General features: G+C 42.4%; 1 protein-coding gene across 1 annotated transcript in view; it reads left to right on the top strand.

Annotated features, from left to right (window-relative positions):
- Positions 1 to 22,280, top strand: part of HADHA (hydroxyacyl-CoA dehydrogenase trifunctional multienzyme complex subunit alpha) — a 40,712-nt gene extending 18,432 nt beyond the window's left edge. The window contains exons 8-20 of the mRNA XM_049902711.1: positions 4,006 to 4,128; positions 4,573 to 4,691; positions 6,637 to 6,693; positions 8,440 to 8,549; positions 9,748 to 9,882; positions 11,880 to 12,051; positions 15,761 to 15,847; positions 18,637 to 18,777; positions 19,215 to 19,283; positions 20,017 to 20,212; positions 20,857 to 20,971; positions 21,532 to 21,677; positions 21,766 to 22,280. Of these exons, the coding sequence (XP_049758668.1) occupies positions 4,006 to 4,128; positions 4,573 to 4,691; positions 6,637 to 6,693; positions 8,440 to 8,549; positions 9,748 to 9,882; positions 11,880 to 12,051; positions 15,761 to 15,847; positions 18,637 to 18,777; positions 19,215 to 19,283; positions 20,017 to 20,212; positions 20,857 to 20,971; positions 21,532 to 21,677; positions 21,766 to 21,911 (1,616 nt within the window). The 3' untranslated portion in view covers positions 21,912 to 22,280. The remainder of the gene's footprint in view (positions 1 to 4,005; positions 4,129 to 4,572; positions 4,692 to 6,636; positions 6,694 to 8,439; positions 8,550 to 9,747; positions 9,883 to 11,879; positions 12,052 to 15,760; positions 15,848 to 18,636; positions 18,778 to 19,214; positions 19,284 to 20,016; positions 20,213 to 20,856; positions 20,972 to 21,531; positions 21,678 to 21,765) is intronic.
- Positions 22,281 to 22,372: the final 92 nt, after the last annotated feature.

The following is a 22,372-nucleotide window of genomic DNA, read 5'->3' as shown; positions in this document are numbered from 1 at the left end:
TGCTATGAGTTGCAGTAGACTCAACAGCAGTAGGTGATAGCCATATACACGCGCTCCTCACTTATCAACATGGTTAGGGTCCAAAGACCAGGTTATTATACAAAAATTGGCATTACATGAAAATAGAGGATGACCACATCAAATCACAAGATGGAGGATGACTACTTCATTACATACCTGCCAAATTTCATCATTACATAACTGCCAAATATATCATTACATAATTGCCAAACCACTGAGAATCATGGCTCAGCCAAGTTGACACTTAACCATCACAGCCAGCGTTATTCTCACCTCATACCTCGGTGTTCTTTACTGCCAGACGTACGTTGTTAATGCACAAAATAGTTGAATGGTAGATTTTTTACTGTTGTCATAAATGCGAAATGTCCAATAACAAGGTAGTCGATATGTGAGGAGTAGGTGTAGTTAGTTTTAAATCTACCATCACATATTTTGTTTTCTACTTTTGTCTGATCTTTGTTCCTTTTTTTCTTCTTCCTGCCTTCCTTTGGATTTATCATTTTTTATCTTCACTATTGGCCTTTTATTTTGTTTTATCTTTGTAATGTTTGCTTTAGGGTTTATATTATATATCTTTAACATATTATAGCCTGCCTTCAAATGATATATCATCTCTCAGATATCATATGTATAAGAACCTTAAAAGAATATACTTCATATGTACTTCATTTTTAACTCATCCTCTGTGCTATGGTTGTATATTTTACTTCTATATGTTATAAATCCCTCAGTATATTGGGTTTTTTGTTTTGGTTCTTATTTATTTCCTTTAAACAATTATATTTTTAAAAGGTTTAAAAATGAGAAAGAGATCGTTTTATATTTACCCCCACATTTTTACCATTTTCAGTGCTCATTATCTTTTGTATGGATCCAAATTCCCATCTGGTGGGGTTCTCTTCCAATCTGAAGAACTTCCTTTAACATTTCCCGTAGTGTAGTTCTATGGCAATGAATTCTCTCTCTTACCTTTTGGATTTTCTGACAAGGTCTTTTTATTTCAGCTTTACTTTTCAAAGAAACTTTTAGCGGGTATAAAACTCTAGGTTGCCAGTAACTTTTTGATACTTTATAAATGTCTCTCCTATCTATTGTGATTTGTTTCCTGATGAAAAGTCTGTTGCCATTTTTATCTTTGTTCTATGCTGAGATTTTCCCTTTGTTAATGATTTTAGCTATTTGTTTATGATGCACTTTGGTTTTTTTAAAAAAATGCTTGTTATATGTGGAATTCATTGAGATTCTTAGATATGTGGATTTATAGTTTTCATCTAACTTTTTGGTTATTATTTGTCCAGATGTTTTTCTTTTTTGCCATAGACTTAAGAAGGTAGAGAAAATTGTGAAAGTTTTCAGGGCAAATTAGTTTCTCATTAAACAGTTAATACACAAATTGTTTTGTGACATTTGTTCAAATGTTTTTCTGTCTCTTTACTCCTGCCCTTTTGCTGCCGCTCTAATTTCACATATGTTAGATCATTTGAAATTGTACCAAAGTATGCCTTTTTTGTTTCCCCAGTCTTCTTTTTCTCTGGATTTTATTTTGGATACTTTATTGCCATGTATTCAAGTTTACTGAGCTTTTTTACTTCAGCATATAATCTGTTGTTAATCCAATCCTGTGTATTTTTTCATTTCAGGTATTGTTTTTATCATCTGTAAAAGTAATATATAACACTTTTATATCTTCATTTTCTCCTTATTATGTCCCTATTTTCCTCTGCCTTCTTAAGTCTATGGTGTATGTTTATAATAACCTTTTTAATGTGTAGTTGCTAACTCTGTCATTTCCAGATCTGTCTCTATCAATTGGTTTTTCTCTTGATTATGGGTCTTTTTTTTCTTATTTTCATATCTGGTAATTTTTATTGGACTTCGTGAATTTTACATAGTTGAGTGCTAGATTTTGTCCTATTAACTGTTTTTGGACTTTGTTCTGGTATTCGTGGTCAGACTTCTTGCAGATCATTCGGATCCTCTTACGTTTTCTTAGGGCAGGCCCAGGACAGCCTTGAGTGTACAGCTAGTTTAGTGCCACTGTTACGGCAGTGGAAACCCTGGTGGCGTAGTGGTTAAGTGCTACGGCTGCTAACCAAGAGGTTGGCAGTTCAGATCCGCCAGGCGCTCCTTGGAAACTCTGTGGGGGCAGTTCTACTCTGTCCTATAGAGTCACTATGAGTTGGCATCCACTCGACGGCAGTGGGTTTGGTGTTTTGGTTTATTAAGGCAATGCCCTTCTGAGACCTCTATCACATGTTACAAGGCGTGTGACTGCTGGGAATTGTTTGGCCTACTCCTTTATGGTGGGTCTTTCCCCAGCCTCAGGTTGTTTCTTCTCATGCATGTGCAGAGCAATACTGGGCCAGAGTTGCCAGGGGCCTGTCTTGGTGTCCTGGGCATTATGTGACAAAATACCACAAAGTTGATGGCTTTAAAGAGTAGAAATTTACTGTCTCTCAGTTCTTGAGGCTAGGAGTATAAATTAGGGTATTAACCGTGTTCACTCCTTCTGAGCGCTTTGAGAGAGGAACTGTTTCATGCCTCTTTCCTAGTTTCTGGTGGCTGCTGGTAATTCTTGGCATTTCTTTTTTTTTTTTTTTCTAGGTACGTGTGCCTCCATCATCACATGGCGTCTGTCTCCCTGTCTGTGTGACTCTCCTATAGGACACCACTCAGAGGAATTAGGACCTACCCTACTCCCATATGACCTTGTTTAATTTAACTGATAATATCTGCAAGGAAAACCCTATTTCCCCAAACAAGGTCCCATTTACAGTTACAAGGGTTAGGATTTCCACATATCTTTGGGGTATACAACTCAATAGATCGCCAGAACTCTCTTACTATACAGCAGCTGCTCTCCAGTATTCTACCTCAGAAATTGCAGTTGCCTTGGACTCCCTGTGGAGTTGCATTATGACTTTTATGGGCCCTTTGTACTTTTGCCATCCAAAGGTCAAAATAGGGCAGATGTCATAAAAGGGAAATTGCTTGTGTATTTGTTTCAGGCTCTACTCTCTATTGGGATTTTGTCTCCTAAGTACAAAAAGCCTAAATGAGATTTCCTCTCCCACTCCAGCCACCTTCTCCCCCTGCATGGCTCTTCCAGGCTTTCAGTTATAGCCTGGTGGATGTGTCTTCTCAACCCTGTAAATTCTGCTCTTTGAATTTTTTGAGCCTCACTCTTTAGTTCGTGCCTCAGGCAGGCTCAAAATCTGGCACATGCCTGGAGTGGGAAGTCAGGTGCATATCCATTGTAGGCCCTCTATACAGAAGTATTTGGTGTCCTAAACATTGTGACACCTTGAGAGATATCACTCTACCTTTCTAACCCAGTCCCCTTGGCCTCCTACACTGCCCTCAAACTTTACAAATGTTCCAGGGGGAAAACTGGCTTTGTGTTTGGTTTGTTCTAGCCTGTGATCTATTTGTGACCATTTAAAGCTCTGATGGGTTCACTTTACCCCAGTAGCATCTTTCTGCTTGAGCCAAGTTCAATTTTTAGCCCACATCAAGATCATCACACACTCCCAGGGAAGAGAATTAGCAGGAATCACCAGTTCATCTCAGAAAGGCTCTTCTCTCTCTGAAATTTTAGTTCATCTTGTCCTTGTTGCTTCTGCCACTCTCCAGTATCTTTAAAAATGTGTTTTTGCAATTTATTCATTTTTTTCCAGTTTTACAGAAAGAGTACAGGCCTCATGAGACATACTTCATCTTCTCGGAAGTGGAAGTTAGACTGAGATGGTTTCAGACCTGTTTTCTGCCTACAGCGTGTTGCTGCACCCTTGCTCAGTGTTATTCCCCTTCTCTGAGCCCAGAGTTTATGACTCTGCCACCTACCAGTCTCTAGTCTGAAATGGAAGGGTGTGCTGCAAAGGGGTGCTAGAGCCTTTGACTTTGGCATGCCTAGGTTTTTGCCTACCTGGGACTGGTGTCAGCCTGATTAGCATTCTAGTCTATTGTTGTTCATCTTTATAGGGCCAGGAATAAAACCTCCAGAGGAACGGACAATCGAATACCTAGAAGAAGTCGCAGTTACTTTTGCCAAAGAACTAGCTGATAAGAAGATTTCCCCAAAGAGAGACAAGGGATTGGTGGAAAGTGAGTGCCATTATTAAAGACAAAGCCTCTTTCCAGGAAATTTAATTTTATTTGCTGTAGGTTCAAAATGAGGAACGGGTAAATACATTGTTTACGTACTCTGAGCTTAAAGTCATCCTTAAGAGGTATTACAACTGTGCTTTAGAATCAAGTCCTGAGCCTTACACAGGTCACTGGAAGCCAGTCTTTAGCCTTTCTATTTTAGAAAATTTTATACATCAGTAAAAATGATACATTGGCAGGGAGTAGTGGATAGGGCCATATCCACTACTAAACCATGTTTAAAGAAGTGCTTAGGTTGAAATTTAGATTGTGTATATCACAGTAAAGAGCAATTCTTTCAGATAGCTAGAATTACTACATTTTAACGGAGTTTACAGAACAAGCTGACAAGGGAGGTCAGGCTTTTTCCACTAAGTGTCTGAAACATTTTTTACCTTACAGAATTGACATCGTACGCCATGACTATTCCATTTATCAGGCAACAGGTTTACAAAAAGGTGGAAGAAAAAGTACAAAAGCAGACCAAAGGCCTTTATCCTGCACCTCTGAAAATAATCGAAGTGAGTCTTTACCCCATATTCCCACGTTTTTCCTATTTCCTCCCTTTGTATAGGGCACTGCTCTTTATTAGCATTCTGGACGATGTATGTTAGCACTGAAGTTCTTAATTCTATTGAAGTATGTACTAAAAACACAAGAAGAGCATAGCAGGCTACAGGGCTCACATGAAGTGATACATTTGGGAGACGTTAGTGCTAGTCGTACTCATTGGCTGATGTGTTCAAAGCTGTCAGTTATAAACCGGGAAAGGAACCTAAGTCATTACAGTGCAATTGGGCCAGTAAAATATGGGCATTAAGTAAGAAGTTGTTGAAACAAAACTGATGGCTACATCCTACCCTTGGTCAAAATCATTGCCAATACCTAAAGTGTCTCACTGCTCCAATTATAAAAAAGATCCAGTAGACAGAGGGAAGTTCTGAAAAAGATTAAGAAGGACAATTAAAGGGATAACAGAGTTGAAGAAACTTCTATCTAAAGGTAGCCTTTAAAACTTAGAACTCTTTGGTCTGAGAGCATGTAATCAGGGACTTCAAAATTGAGAATGATCAGTCGATAAGTATTTCTTGAGCAGAAGACAGCAGAGTACATAAAATATGAATCATAGTCTCCTACCTACATTCATCTCAATTTCTGGGCTGGGGTGCTAGACGTATATATATATGATAAGGCAGAAAACAGTATAAGAGACATCAGATAGCAGCATAGGGTTAATTGCCAGATAACTGAAACAGGGAAATTGCTAAGTGCTCAAGAGAGGAACGATCACTGTGAGCCAGAGGGATCGGGAAGAGCCTCATGGGATTTGACGTAAGGCCTGAAGAATAGGTAGAGAATAGGTGAAGGAAGAGTAGTGCCAGGTAGGATGGGCATTTTGAGCAAAGTCACAGAAGCAGGGAAACATCAAGCTTCTCCAAGGAACATTTTGTGAGACTGGTTTTTGTAGGGGAATAATGAGATGTTAGTCTGCAAAAAGGCAGATTGAATCTAGATTTTAGAAGGCTGCCAATAATAGGCTTGAGAAATGTGGCCTTTGTCCTGTGTAGATTATTAGGGAGCCATCTTCACGGTAGTGGGTTAAAATGGACTAGAAGAAGAGACAAAGTAAAGCAATAAAGTAGGAAGCTACTTTGGTGATCCAAGCTTGAAATTTGAATAAGACCCTGACATATAATAGTAAAAGTAAAAATGTAAAGGTCGAGACTTGCCAAAGAGAGATTCTGAGTTAAGTTTAGATGTGTTGTTTAGATATTGTGGGAAATTCAGGCAACAGTAGTTTGGACAGAGAAGTCAGGTTTAGGAATGTAGATTTCTGTATTCTTTGTTTTTGTTTTTTTTTTTAGTTTGCCATCCCCATAACCTGTGGTGATCGAGTGCAGGGTCATTTCTTCGTTTTTTGTATTTGCCATTGTAGATAGGATGGTACTTATCCCAAATGTTGAATTAAATTTCATAGAGTTAATGATTAATATAATAAATTACATGGTGCATCTGAAGGAGAAAAGGGCTGAAAATGGAACTTTGGGGATTGCCTGCATTTGGAGAATAGCAGGGAAGCTGGAAGAGTAATGTAAGCAGGAGGGAAGGTAATTAAGAGGAAGAGATAGAGACAGTGGACTTGGAAAGGGGTGAGGTTCCCTCTTTCTCTGACAAAATAGCAGGATTCAAAGATGGATGTAGAAGAGTTTGAGCTATGGAACCTTTGTTCTTTTCCTCTTATTTTTTTCCCCCTTTGTCTACTTCCATTTTATGCTAGGTTTAGCAGTAGTGTCAGAGATGAATTAAGTCCCTCTAAGCAACCAGGCACTCAGTCATCTTTTTCTCACTCCAGTCTGGACTTCTGATATGTCTTTGAAGGTTAACAACACTGACAATTTTATTCAGCATTATAGTTTATCTCGCCGGTTTATTCCAGCACTGAACAAGTGCTTTATATGTTTTTAGGTGGTAAAGACTGGTATTGAGCAAGGGAATGATGCTGGCTACCTCTCGGAATCTCAGGTAAAGTTAATTTCCTTTCATTTTTTTTAGTATTAGATACAATAGGAGAACCAAAGATCCAATTCTTTATATATAGCTGAAAAAAGAAAATGTATCCAAAGCTTAGTAAAATTTTTATTCCAGTAGTTATCTTGTCTTAGGATTAACCCGAGTGAGCAAGTACATGCTAAGGATACCCAGGTACTCTGCAGATGTTTGAACTTGCTCTCAGTAATGAGCATATAACTAGAAGTAGCAGGAGCAGAGTTACAGTCCTTTCGAAATGAACTCATTTGGATGTTTTTGTCCCATAATTGGCTGGTTTTGTTGTTACAAAGTGAATACATTAATAGAATGTTAGGGCCTTGAGATGATACTAAAGCCCAGTCTCTTTTTGGTGAATTAGAAAATGAAGGAGGTATTTTGTACCCAGTGAAAGAAGAAGACAGAAGTGACGCATGAACCAGCCTCTCCCCTCCCACTTTTCTAGCTAGTTTAATGGTATCTGAGGTGTGAGTGGATTGGTGGTTTTTAGATTTTAAGTGGGGAAAAGTGAGCAAAATTAAGAAGTGGTTACTCTTTGACAATAGGACAAAAGATATCTGAAGAGCACAGGACAGGTTCTACAGAAAATATTTCTTTTTTCTAGAATGTTTATTGAAGTGCATTTTTTTTAATGTAATAATCAGATGCACGTATGTATGTATATAAAAACATTGAAACATAAGTTTCACAGATCAATAATTGTCCTTACTGTGTGCATTGCACTCAGTATCTTGTATGTATTTTACTTTATAAAATGCTTATCACGACCCACTAAATACATGACCGCTGATGGACCGCTGATGGATCTCCACGTGTACTTTGAAAACACTGGTTTATGGAATAGAACAGGCTGAGTCAAGATGAGTAAAGCATTGCTTCTGTGCAACATTGTTTCATGGTCTGTTAAGTCCTGAAAAATAACTTTATTCAAGGAATTCCTTCTTTGAAATGCTGTTTGTAACAATGTAATCTCACCAGTACATGCTAGTAATGTTACTGATAATAGCTACAGTTGAGAACTTCTAGGCATATTACTCACGTTCCCACAACAATTTTGTAAAACAGGTATTGTTTTTCCCATCTTAAGAAGGAAGAAAGCTTCACAGCTGGGAAATGACAGAGCCAGGATTTAAATCCAGTTCTGTCAAACCCAGACTTTAAATCTCATGCGCTTAACCACAAATTTGAGACTTGTTCTCCATAAGTGTTAAGATGCTTTTAAAAGTGGTAGGCATCATGTGGGGTAGCCTGCTGCAGTTGAAAGAGAGCTGAACTTGGGGGTCATACTACCTGAGTTCAAGCTCCATTTCTGCCATTTAGAGTCAGTATGGCTTTGAGCAAAATCACTTCATTTCTCTGGGCCTCCTTTTCCCCGTCTTTAAAATGAGAGAGATGGATGAGATGATTGTGAAAGCCCCTTCTGACTCTGACACTCTGATTCTATGACAAAGACTACCACAGCCTCTTGGTGTTGACAGTCTGAGAGCTCAGTTGTACCCAAAACCTTTTTTAAAGCAGTGGTCTGAAAGTGCCTCAGTGAAGAAGAGTAAAGGAAAGACACATTGGTGAGGGACAGACTTATGCTGCACAGATGCCACTGAGGCCCCCTGAGGAACTCGGGCTTTGCGTGAGTTATCTGCTCTGCAGAGAGACCTGCACCAAAGGTACCACATCACCTAGACTGTCAAGTCCTACATTCTGTTGTTCCCCTTTACGTTTCAGAAATTTGGAGAGCTTGCAATGACCAAAGAATCAAAGGCCTTGATGGGACTTTACCATAGTCAGGTCCAATGCAAGAGGAATAAATTTGGAGCCCCTCAGAAGGATGTTAAGTAAGTTAAACTGTACCTATGAAAACACTCGTGAATTTTATCGTGTGGCAGAACTTACAGATGTCTTGGAAGACCAGTAGGGCTCAATTTGTATCTTAATTCAGTCTTGCCCTAAGCCTTTTCTGTCCTGATCACATTGGGTCCCTTAATCCTGCCAAGAACCTTTTGGCTTTCAGAGTTCCGCCTACCTATCCTGAGTTTCTCCAGAGCCCTCTAATGGCTCTTACAGAGGCTGCTGCTTGTCCCGCTGTTGCTGTCCCCTAGAAGTCTGTAAGCCAAGCACTCATAAGTATGCACTAGTTAATGACCTTATCTATCCCTGTGACTCGAGATACCATCTCTGGGTACTCACACTTCCTCATTAAAAAACATAAAGCCCCATAGCCTCATCACAGATGTTAAAGTCTTGTCCTTCTTCAGCCTACAGCCTAAGCGTTTTAGATGCCGCTTGCCTGTTTCATGTCTGTTCTCTCCAGCTCGCCTTTTAATGCTATACTGCCTGTGTGGCTTCTGCATCTTCAGTTTAATAATGCACATGAAGCCCTTCTAGAACACTAAGGGGTCAACCAGCTAGTCCTGACAAGTTCAGGAGGAATCCAGGGGTGGAAAAAAGAAGAATGTGTGTATATGGGGTAGTTGAGGTAGGGTAAGGTCTAAAAGAGACCATCCAGGAGGCTTTTGAAACAATCCAGGTGAGAGGTGATAAAGGCACAGATTAGGTTGGTGACTGAAAGAATAGAGAGAAGAAAAGGGCAAATTTCAGAAGAAATCAGAGATGACTAGAAAATGGTAAAATCACTGACAAATAAGTAACTGGGAGAAGAGAGGGTAGTCTTTGAGCATAACACTGCAAGTTGGTTTTGTATGGAAAACAGAAGTACATGTACTTAAGCATAAACTAGGCTGTTTTGTTGTCAGCGATCTCCAGACATGATCGAAGATCAATATAATTCTGTCTTCTTGGGTATACCAATTCTTTTAGACCTGACAGATTTTTGCACTTAACTTTGAAAATCAGTTATTTACTGAAGTGTATTCCTACAGATAAAAATTATCTTAAACACCTTATTGCTGTGCCTGCTTTCGTTGGCTTACTGGAGGTTCTCTCTCTTTTTGGATGATAATTTGGCCAATCTCCTACTTTTACTGAAATGATTAAGAGTTGTTTACCAAAAGTCATTTTGTCTTTTCCTTTCAGGCATCTAGCTATTCTTGGTGCAGGGCTGATGGGAGCCGGCATTGCCCAGGTCTCTGTGGATAAGGGGCTAAAGACTATACTTAAAGATGCTACACTACCCGCGCTGGGCCGAGGACAGCAACAAGTGTTCAATGGGTAAGCCTGCTCGCTGCCTTGTCTCTCCTTTGCCAGTAGTTAGACTGGTTCTTTCCCCCTCACAAGTTCTTTTTTTCTCGAACATAGTGAGCACTAGATACTGCATAGTTAAGCCAGGTTTCCTTTGATTTTTAGAAATACTAATCCCTTCTTTGATCTATTTTTCACAGATGCTATAGACCACTAACATCTTTGTAGTCTCTTAGTGCAGATCTATTAGATAATTTTAAATGCCATTTAGCTTACGCTTTACTGTGAGACTAGAGATCCTCAAGTTTGTGAATTTTGATACTATCCTCATTTAACTGCTGCGTTGTTATGGAACCCTGAAACAGCACAATTCGATCTCTTTTGAAAGAACTGAGAGATTTGAGGAGGCATGCTCTAGGTGGGGCTGGGATTAGAACTCTTGAGCCTTGTATTTCTTGACTGGCACTACTGTAGAGAAGCAGTTAACTGATTTGGCTCTGCAGTGTCTGGGACTTAACAGACTGTGTCCTTCTTGCCTTCAAATTAACTAAGAAAGGTGGTATTACTCTCCTTCCTCCACCACCCCCCCACACCACGTTGCCTGTTTTGCACAGGGGAAAAATGGAGCAGCAGCTTAGGCAAACTGGGAGTTAGTTTCAGCATAGTTCTCTGCTCAAATATAATGGACAAGCTGGCTGCACTTAGTCTGTCCTGCATGTGATTTTTAGCTGAGTGAGCTAGTTTTTTGATTTTCAAGTGAATTATGCCCCTTAAGTATGTTGTTATCCCATTTCTTCAGGGCAGCTCATATATTGCTACCATAATGCTAACCAGGACCTGGCAGGTTGAATTGTGTTAGCAGATTATTGTAAGGTAGCAAGGAGTTGTAGTAAAAGATTCTGACTCCCCTCCCCCCAAAAAATGGCATGTACTAGATAACAATATTGCCCTGAGGCAGCATCCAAGGATCCCAAAACAGCATTCCATACAGTCACCAAGTGGGAAATTGCTGTTCTAGAATAGCCTCCTCCCCTTGATCTCCTTTGGATAGAGCTGTCTCAGATTTCCCTTCTCACCTGGGAAACATCAGCCTCTCCAAGTGCCCCTCACCATGCTGCCGACTTGGAATTACGTAAACATGTTTCCTATCCTCGCTTTGAAGTAGTTTCATTACACGTTAGAATTAGGGCAACTGCTAATGTTTAAACTCTGACAAGCATCTTGCTTGCTGTCTGCTGGCATGGTTGTCAGAAACCAAGAGGTTTGAGCCCATACCGTTAAGACCTTAATTGAATGCTTCTTTGAACCTATCTGGTGTTTTTAATTGTTCTTCTGGTTAAGGAAATTAGTGATGAATGGGGGTTAGCTTCATTCAAATGAAAATTCTAGGTCATTCACTCTGAAAGTGTGGTCAGATTGAAACCTAAAAAATAATCAGTTAAATGTGTGAGTAGCTCCCTGTGGGAAAGAAGAAACCTTGAGTTAATATTTTATGTAATCAATACCCTGTGCTACCAGTGCCGAGAGGGAAGTGGATTGAGAATATAGGAAGAATGCTTGGTATCTGCCTTCTAGGAGATTACACCTACAGATAACATAAAATAATAGATATGCAAATATAAATCCAGGTGGTCCAGGTCACCCATTGACTGTCTCCTGTTGTAGAGAATTACCAGAGCTGCTCTTTCGTTTTTTCACTTCGTATTTGTGTTGTTTATTTCTCTTGGCAAATTTAACTGTTTTACAAGTGATGCAGTATATATGTTAGGCATTTGGAGGCATCTTGTAGTGGAAGAGTGTGGACCTGGAGGTCAGCCTGACGTTGAATACCAGGACCCTCCCTTACTAGCTATTGGACCATGAGTCCCTCTGAGACTGAGCAACTCAGCTTTCCCAAAATGGGAGTAATATGATAACCTCATAGAGTTGGTGAAAAACACATCATATTGTGCTGTCGGATCTGTGGGCATTCGACAAATATTAGTTTTCTGTTCTTCCCCTTTGACAAGGAATGTGTTTTTTTCTAGATTGAATGATAAAGTGAAGAAGAAGTCTCTAACATCATTTGAAAGAGACTCCATTTTCAGCAATTTGACTGGGCAGCTTGATTACCAGGGTTTTGAAGAGGCTGACATGGTGATTGAAGCTGTTTTTGAGGACCTTAATATTAAGCACAAAGTGCTAAAGGAAGTAGAGGCGGTAAGTAAGGTGCCCCCTGTACTTGAACCCTACTGCTGAGGTGGGGTTTTTTTTTTTTGTTTGTTTTTTTAAAGGAACAATAGGAAACTCAGGATTCATTTCCAAACATAAGTCTTTATGTGAGCCCGTGCACTCTGTATATTCTGTCAGGGTCAAATCTAAGTCCTAAGGGAAGAAAATCAAGTAGCACGGGGTTCTTTAGCCTTATTCTTATGGCAGTTTAGTTACCCAAGCATACAGATAATAATGTTATAGAGCAAGATGTCTTGAGCTTTTTGGCTGACTGCAAACCATAACTGAAGTTCCTCAGGTCTAGGCAGCAGAGGAAGTTGGGGGGAAGCAGCTTCCCCAGGCAGGATTCACATGCTCCTTCTGTGGACATCCTGCTTTGGTCCTGATCCCAAATGCTGTACAATATCCAGTTCTTGAGATAGTGGATAATGTGAACAAAGCAAGTACTTAAAGCGGTTGGTATAAAGAAAGTGCCCAGAAAAGTAGAAATGGCAGTAATCCAGGCCTGAGAGACAACCAGGGCCTAGACTGACCTACGGTTAGATAAACGGAATGTGAGTTAGTAAATGGGATAAATGAATTGATACTGATGTGGCAACACTCTAGGCATCCCAAGTCACCCTTCTGTATGGGGACAGTCCCTGTTCTCCTAGTGACTCTGAACCCAAGGAAGGTTTAGAAACTATAAAGAGAAGCAGCTCTGTTGGGAACAAATTTCATCTGTGATACACACATTTTCCAAAATATTCCTCTTTTTCAAGATTTGACTAATCTAGTTATATGACATTCATATACATTTTAGTATCAGCTTGTCAGTATCTTTAAAAAAGAAAAAAGCTTTCTGGAATTTCGATAGTGATTATGTTGAATCCATAGAGCAGTTTGGTAGGAATCAATATCTTAACAATATTAGGTCTTCTAATCCATGAACATGGAATCTCTCCATTTATTTATATCTTCTTGAACTGCTGTCACAATGTTTTATAGTTTTCAGTACAGAGGCCTTGCATGTGTTTTCTTAGATTCTTTCCCAGGTACTTTGTATTCTGATGCTATTACAAATGAAACACTATTTTAAATTTCAGTTTCTACCTGTCTGCTGCAATTGATTTTTGTGTAAGTCACCTTGTATCCTGTGACTTTGCTAATAATTCATTATTTCTAGTAGTTGTTTTCTAGATTACTTACAATATTTTATGTAAACAATCCTGTTATATGCACAATATTTATGTCTTTTGTTTCTTGTTTTTGTCTTATTGGAATGTCTAGGCCCTCCAGTTAAAATCTTTTCTTTAAGACAAAATGCAATGCTAGATTGAACTGAGGGAGAAAGTTCAGAAGCGCTGGTTAGACTTGTGTCCCATCTGTGCTAGATAGTGTTTCAGCCTAGACATTTGGAGCGTGTTCCCAGGGCCCTCGGAGGGCACTGCTCAGCCAGGGCCATTGGGCTCTGAAAGCGTCTAAAGCAGACACAGCCGGGGTGGGGAGGAGGGCATTGACAGATTAGGCGATGGTATTTGCTTTTGGAAAATCTGGATTTGGGGTATCAAAGTGGAGAAAGTTTTAGTATTTGTCAGTTTTAGCATTTAGGAAGCCCCTGGTCAAAGAAAAGAGGAAGAAGAGGGATCAAATCATTATAGTAGACATAGTTGAAGCACAAAGGTTAAGTGGGAGAAGGGATGGAACAGAACCTGGAAGGCAAAGAAAAAGAAGAGAAAAGGGGTTTTATCTGAGCATATAGGACGGAGAGGGGAAGGAACTAGGTGTCTGATGAAAGAGATGAGGAAGAGGGGATACTAAGGGATTATTGATTTTTAGCAGATAGTGTAAAAAAAAAAAAAAAACAGCTCTAGGCAGAACAATTATTACTACAGAGAACAGTAAAATTCAAAATGTTATGCTCTGTATGTTGTGGTTATTGTCATATGCCCCTTGTTTTTCTAGTGAAGCTAATGAAATCATCTGAAGTAGGAGATACTTGAAGTTGTTCTGAGAAGTTGGAAAAGAGTGAGGTCCAGAACAGATGTGTACTTATAAAATCAGAGACTATTAGGTGAAAGAGCTTTAGGAAGGCATCCAGCCCATCCATCCATTAGTAGGAAAATCCTTCCAGTGTTCCTGGCCTTTGCTTTCTTCAGAAGAAAATTTTAAAGTTGAATTTACTTGACAGTCCTTCAAGGATTTAGAAGTCTCTCTCTTTACTCCCCACAGAACTAAGCAAAGCTCATTCCTCTGAAATCCTCCATTAGACACTGTCTCTAGATCTTTCACTGTCTTGGTTGTCTTCTTCAGTGTCTTCATCATGACTCAGTGTTCTACTGCTGTGTAACAAACCACTGCAAAATTTAGTTGCTTTAAACAACTATTTTCTCACAGTTCTGCAGTTTGGGCAGGGCTTGCTCAGCAGAGAGAGCTGGTCCTTAACTCCTTGGGATGTAGGCTGGAGTCACTTGTGTGACTGCTTTCAGCTGGGAGCTGAGTTGGAGCACACCAATGCTCCTCCACATGGCCTCTCTCTACCTGTGGCCTCTGGTCACTCAGCAGTCAAGCCAGACCTTCTCTACGGCCTGGCTGCTGGCTTCCAAGAAGATAAAAGCAGAAGCTACCAGGTGTCCTGAGGCTGCACCCAGAACTAGTGGACACTTCTGCTGCATCCTGTTGGTCAGAGCAAATCATAGGCCAACCCAGATTCAAGGGGAAGGGAAACAGACTTCACCTCTGGATGGGGGGAAGACGCACCTGTCTCCAACCATCTTTAGAGACACTGGTCTGCCCCACTTAGAGGATTAGAACCATGTCAGTATCAGTGCAGCTGGAGAGTCTGTTAGCTTTCTTACGGTCATGTACTGCCAGCTCACATTACGCTTTGGATTAACAGAATCATAGGATCTTTATCACAAGTTTATTGCCGAGTTGGGTTTTACCTACCAGGTACCTATAGGTTTTTTTCCCTACTCTTGATTGAAGTACTTTACCTTTATCCATATTCTAATTGATGTTATTTCACATCAGCTTTTTAACATATTAAATGTATCTTGAATCTTGATTCTCATCTGATTCTGCCTGTCCCAGATTTGCATAAATTTGACAGGTGTGCCTTCCACATATTTGATCCAAGCATCTGAATAAAAACTGGAATAAGCTGGGATCATGGAGAGGTTGCTCAGTCTGCATTAGAGACTGTTCTCCAGGTGATAAAGCTAATACCATGTTAATTATAGTGTGGTTTTATATGGTTATGTAGTAACACACTGTATAAAATGAGGCAGGCAGGCATGCTTGTTCTTATAAAGGTGAAGGGTGGGGGCTATCAAGTCATCATAAGCTTTCAGAACTGAAGGCAGATCCAAAGAAGAAGTGGGGGGTTGGCACCTGTGCTTGGTCTTGAAATGAATGAGACTTGATTCAAAGACATCTTTTCAGTGTTTATCTGAGGACTGAGATACAGTCCCCAGGTCAGGGACAGATGATTTGTGATGGGCCATAACTAGAGGAAGGCTGGGAATGGGCCAGAGAACAAGGAAGGCCAACACAGAGCCCCTAGTGATCCCTAAATGTCTGGGTGAATGGGATCTACTGTATGAGCAGTTCTCGGTGAGAGGGTGGGCTGGGCCTACATGTCACTCGTTAACTTTGCTTTGGACTCTAGCCATCCCACAGGCCTACCTGACACAATCTTAAATGCCTTCCCCCACAGGTGATTCCAGATCACTGTGTCTTTGCCAGTAACACTTCTGCTCTCCCGATCAGTAAAATTGCTGCTGTCAGCAAAAGACCTGAAAAGGTAAATTCAGAACAGAGGAAAACACTGAAATGGTTTACTGATGAAGGCTTGGAACACAAGTGGGGAAGGGATCGGTGTGGGTTATGCAGTGGATGAGGGTGACAATGTACAGGTGGTCCCTGGGTTACGGACACCTGACGTACGGACAACTTGTACTTGGCCTTTAACATTAATGTAAATTTGCCCTCACTTTGAAACACTTGAAACAGCCCCTACTCAGAAGGAATTCTTTAGCCCAGCCATCTTCACTTGCTGCGTGTGCAGCTTTTAAATTATTAAAAAGGCTTTGGAGCTTTTTCTTGCACTAAAGTACACGTAAAGCTGAATATGAACTGTATGCACCTGTTCCGACTTACCTACAAATTCTACTTAAAGACAGAGTTAGAAGCGGATCTTGTTCATAACCTGGGGACTGCCTGTGTTCCCAAAAGCTGAGCACAGAAAAGCCAATGCTGGGACCAGTGTGAGATGCAGGAATAAGTGAAGTACAGCTAAAATATAAGTGATTCGTATCATTAGTGTGTATTGCCTTTCAGGTCCAGAGTGCAGACTTTAAAACCTACTTTTATCCTACAATTAGGCCTTGAAGGATAGGCCCTAAAATAAGAAGAATGCTCCCAAAGATGGCTTCTGCTGCAGAGCAGGTCTAGGGACTGTCCAGGATGGGTTTGGTTCCAGATCTGGGAATGGAGGATCGGGGTTTGACGGGACGTGCCCACCTGCGGGTTCACTTAGACCGTTCGACCAGGACATGAACAAGGTGGACATAAAACAATTTCAGCAAGTGTTTGGAATGATGCCTAGAAATTTGTCTTTGGAGTTTGGTATCTACCAGAGTAATTAAAGGGAAGTGAAATCATTTAAGAAGGAATAAAAGATTTCACTTCTCTGGAAAATACTGACGAGCCTCAGCTAACCAGAACCAGCTAGAGGCAGGCAGGAAAACATAGAACCCTTCAGCAGCAGAAATTGTTAATACAGAGTCCATGTGCCAAAAAGACAAAGGCCTGTTTGTTCTTATTTCTGTTTATCCAAGCCTGCTAATACAGGGTAATCTAGTTTCCTAGCACATAGCCGATGAGAAGCCATGTGGGCCTGATGGAGGCAGGCTCAGCCGTGGCAGGGCAGAAGTTGTAGGGAGAAGTGGCAGCTCATAGTCCGACACTGAGGGCGACACAAAACCAGTATAAAGTGGCCGTGTCCCATCACTCTCAGCACCCCTGCAGCATTTACAGTCTATGACGGAGAATCATCGTTGTTCAGTTGATGCTAACCTCTCAGTCTCCCCCGAGAGTGAAACAAGTGTTGTCACTTTGCCTTCCTTGCCTCCAGGTATCATGGGTAGTCTGCCTCATGTCGTTCAGATGAAAATAAAGCCAAAGCAAGGTGACCAACTGTTTGCTCAGAAGTGAGGGGTTTCTCGGGACACAGGACCTCTGTCACAATTGGGAAAGTCCCAGGCAATCTAGGACAAGTTGGTCACCTTAGCCACAGCCTTCTTGAATGATATAAATATATTTTGTTTGGGGTAGTGATTACATAGATGTATATACAATTGTCACAGCTCAAACTGAACACTATTAGGATCTGCACATTTTATTGTATAGAAATTATCGATCACCACCATCTAATTCCTTCTGCCCGGGTACTGAGTCTAAGTCTGGTCCCATGTTTCTAAGTGTTTTCGTCATAAGTAAAGAAAAGTTCAGGAGTTAGAAGCCATTTTGAGATTGATAAGTTTACATGGCATTTAAGTGATTTGTGTATTACTAGTGGTCAGTGGTCAGGGTTTGGAGAAGGCAGACCTGTGATGGAACCCCACTCTGCCACTTGTTAACTGACCCCAAGTTTACTCATTTTAACCTCTTGATGTCTTTGTTCCCCATCTGCCTAATTCACAGGGCTGTAATGGATTGATGTAAGGAATAAATGATAAATGTATTAAAGAACAGGCGGCTGGTGGATAGTAAGCAGTCAGTAAATGGTAGATATTAGCTATACCTTTCAGCTGAAGTGGGGGGAAAAGCAAAACTACAAATTAATGAATTAGATTTCTTTCACAATTCTCTTGTGAAGACTGTTAGTTTAAAGATGTGGTTCTCAAACTTTAGCATGTGTCAGGATCTCTGGAGGGCTTATTACATACAGCACAGCTCTGCGTCCCACGCCCAGAGAGTCGGATGCAGTAAGCTTGGGATGGGCCTGAGAAGTTGCAGTTCTAACATTTCCAGGAGCTGCTGGTGCTGCTGGTCCAGGACCACACTTCGAGAATCACTGGTTTAGAGTCTTCAAGTGTGTCTGAGCATTAGAAAGTGTTATTTAAACCAGGATCATTCCTGGTGGTAGGAGCCATCTGTATAAAACCCAGATACATCTCTGACAGTCCAGCAGATCAACTTATTCTCTTCCCCACCCTCCGCCCCCCGCCCCCCACCCCAAAAAGCGGACCCTCTCACCTAAACCGTCAGCATCATTAATGTAAGTGGTACCTTCATCCATTCTTGCCTGGTGAGTCTAATTTGGCTGTGGTTTTGGCACTGGTTGTTAGCAGGGTCAGATGCCCTCAGTGAAAAGCTCCAGAAGCAGATGGAAGAAGCAGCTCCCAGTAAGCGCTTCCCAAATACACTGAGCTTTTGATCAAAGAACCGTGGAACGAAGTCACCTGACTATAGCGAGCAGTGTTCTAATCACAACCACCTTTCTCTCCCACCATTTTCCCGGGAAAAAAGGAAGGCTTTTAGGTTCGCTTCTTGGCATCCAGACTCTTGGCTTTTTGTTCCTCCTGCCAGGTGATTGGCATGCATTACTTCTCTCCTGTGGACAAGATGCAGCTGCTAGAGATTATCACAACCGAAAAAACGTCCAAGGACACAACGGCTTCAGCTGTCACTGTTGGTCTCCAGCAGGGGAAGGTCATCATTGTGGTTAAGGTATGAGCTGTGTGACAGAGTGGCAGGTTTTAAGAAGTTCTGTTAAGGCTCCTTATACCTCCAGGCTCATTTATAACTATTCTGTGTAACTATTCTGGGCTAAGTATACCAGCTTTTGATGTGATTTCTCCCCGTGGTTGTCTATAGTGTGGATGGTGGTATCTGTGTCACTGGTTCGGGTGGGAGTGGGGAGTGGGGAATGTCTGGGGCATGGCAGGCCTCCTAGCCACCACAGACCTTTCAGGTGACATGAACAGAATGCTGTGCCAACTGAATCAAGCCATACTGCCCTGGGATGGCTTCCCCCACAGTTTAACTCAAAGATTCTGATTGAGATTATAAACCACCTTCAATTTTGAAATGATGTCTGGGAAAAGGAGAGTGGCTTCAGACTCAGCAGCAGAGGGCCAACCAGCTCCTGTTCTCTCCCTCGGCAGGACGGACCAGGCTTCTATACCACCAGGTGTCTTGCACCAATGATGTCTGAAGTCATAAAAATTCTCCAGGTTAGTATTGCTGTCTAGGATGTTTGAGGCATCTTCTACTCCTTAAATCAGTCCTCCAAACTGATAATGTCAAGATGAGCGATAAGCTTTCTTCTGCTATACTAACTCCTGGCTTCTCTCTGGAAGGCCTCCATGCTGTCTTCACACAGCAGTGGGAAATCATGAGGCTTGTGAGGCACCAAAATGGGCACAATTTTAACTCTGCTCCCTTAGCTTCCTCACTCCTGCATTCAGCCAGAGGCCTCCCTACACACTCTCATGCGCTGTCCCCATGTCCCCTTTGAGGCCGGGGCCATCTAAATCAGGGCCCACCTGCTCTGTTCAGTGCCGCATTTGCTTCTGCTGCACACAGACCCCTCTGCTGGCCATACAAGTGGTTCACTTTCAGGAAAGGGGTGGGTCCTGCTCACTGGGCACTTACCTAGACATGGGATGGTGGTGCTCTATGGCACTGCTCAGGTTATGTTTCTTTTCTCATTCATAGGAAGCATGACTGCCATGGAATCTTGTTATTATTGAGATTCAGAGTTGAAAACAAGAAGGAAATGAATTATTTGTTTACCTCTAAACTTTCTTAAATGACTGTAGGTTAGGGAAGGCTCTGATTTTCCACAGGTGGCACCCAAAAGCCAAGTGGGTTTCGTACCAGGCTGAGTCTGGGGCAGCACAGGGAGCCCTTGGGACGGGTCTTGGGTGGCCACTTTCTGAGGTCCCTGCTCCACTCCCCCTTCAGGAAGGAGTTGGCCCTAAGAAACTGGATTCCCTGACCACAGGCTTTGGCTTTCCTGTGGGTGCTGCCACCCTGATGGATGAAGTGGGCGTGGATGTAGCTAACCACGTATCAGAAGATCTAGGCAAAGCCTTTGGGGAGCGGTTTGGAAGTGGAAGCGGGGAGCTGCTGAAGCAGATGGTGTCTAAGGGCTTCCTCGGTGAGTAGCCTCCAGGGAACATGACTTGCACTGAGTTCTGAGCAGTTTCCTGAGTCCAGAGAGTTATCCTGAGTCCACAGAGTACTTCCTATGCCTAGCACCCACTGTGACAGGGAATTTCAAAAATGATTTCATGAGAACCTCCTCTTAGGCTGGGCCTGCAGATCTCGGGAATCTGCCATACCTGGCTCACGTCATGGAAGACTGATGGGCATTTTCTCCTTCCCAAGACCTTTAGTACATCTCTGATACTTGAGGAGCAAGCCCTGTGGCCAGGCTTTACCGTGCTGTCTGGCCATCTGTGTGAAAAAGTAAAACCTTTCAACAGAGAATACAGTGAGGCCCACCTGAGAGGTAGCTTTCTGTCTTGGCAAAGTGGCAGCAAAATCAGCACTCAGGCCTAGGCGTTAAAACGCACCCAAGTGTTCCTTTCTCATCCAGATACACAGATTTCCAAGCACCAGGAGAGACAGCTTCCTCCTCCTCTGCCAACACTTCTGACGAAGACTCAATTTCTAGGGTTAGCTAGATAAACAATTCAGGAATACAAAATACAAAAGAGGCTAGAGCTTTATAACAGGCCAGCAGAGAATTCTCAGGTGAGGGCTGAGAATTTGAACTCTCCCTTTTACTGCTGCTTTTAGGTCGCAAGTCTGGGAAGGGCTTTTACATCTACGAGGAGGGTGTGAAGAGTAAGAATTTGAATTCTGACATGGACAGTATTTTGGCAAGTCTGAAGGTGCCTCCCAAGCCTGATGTGTAAGTCACTTGGCATAGCTAATGGCACAGAAACAGCTGCATCTCGGGCGGCCTGAGGCTTCTTTGCTGTGATCATCATCCCTGAGCAGAAGGAGCTTCCTGACGCTGGCAGAGTGCTGTACCCTTCGAGCCCTTCCCCATCCCCCTCGCCTCTGCCAGCATCGGGTGAGAGCTACAGCCGAGCCTCACCCACCCCTCGCTGAGAAGGTCCCAGAGGGCAGCTAGAAAGGTGGGCTGTCCTAGTCCCTCCACCCTCACAAATCCTTTATCATCATTTGTGAGCAACGGACAGTTGCTAAAGCCAGGAAACATTTATTGGTTACCTACTCTGTGCCAAGCTCTGTTCGAGGCATTATCTGATGTTCATTAGGGCCAGTAACTCCGCTGAGGGAAAGGGTGACTTTCAGGTACAGTCTTCTGGATAGAGGCGGAGGTTCAGTGCTGCCTGTCCCTTGGAGCTCTCCCATACCAACCCTCCCTCCCATCACCTCCTGTGCCTGCAGCTCCCACCTTCCTCCCCTTTTTCTCTTCATGTGCCTGATGTCTCTTCCTGTTGACAGCTCCTCTGATGAGGACATCCAGTACCGCCTGGTGACAAGGTTTGTGAATGAGGCTGTCATGTGCCTGCAAGAAGGGATCTTGGCCACACCTGCAGAGGGAGACATCGGAGCCGTCTTTGGGCTCGGCTTCCCCCCTTGTCTTGGAGGTTGGTCTTACAAATCGGGCAGTTAGCTTGCTTTATCTCAGAGCTCATGCTGCTGTCTCCTTCAACCAAGTCTGGTTTCTCTATGCAGGGCCCTTCCGCTTTGTGGATCTGTACGGTGCTCAGAAGGTAGTGGACAGGCTCAGGAGGTATGAGGCTGCCTATGGTAAACAGTTCACTCCGTGCCAGCTGCTAATTGACCACGCAAACAGCCCCAACAAGAAGTTTTACCAGTGAGCCACCCCCACACCACTCAGTGAGCTTGCTGGTCCCGGCTGCAGCAGCGCTGGCCCTCTGACAGAGTGGCGTCCAGATTCTTCAGTTAACAGAGGAAGACAAACTCAGGCATCAGATTTGCTCCTTGATTAGCGTGCCTTCAGCCATGACTGTCTCCGGTTCTGTGAAGTCTGACCAGATTAAGATTTTGCACTTCGTGTCAGAAGCTAGACTCACTGTGCTCATGATTTTATAAGGCCTAAGGCCCAAGGTGACTGCATCTTTGGAGTTATCTTTGCTGCCTGTTCCTACCCAGGAGGTTGATGGTGGTGAGGGCAGCTCTGCACTCAGCCAAACACAGGATAACAATAAAAACTAAACTCTTTATCAGCTTCTCTGCCTGCCTGCTCCTTTTTCTTTTAAGGAGTGAGCTGGAATAAAGCCCTGTACTCTTGGGGTAAGAATATGTCAAGAGAATTCCA

This window comes from Elephas maximus, chromosome 12 (assembly GCF_024166365.1).
Source record: "Elephas maximus indicus isolate mEleMax1 chromosome 12, mEleMax1 primary haplotype, whole genome shotgun sequence".
NCBI classification, from domain to species: Eukaryota; Metazoa; Chordata; class Mammalia; order Proboscidea; family Elephantidae; genus Elephas; species Elephas maximus.
This window is presented reverse-complemented; position numbering and strand designations above follow the sequence as displayed.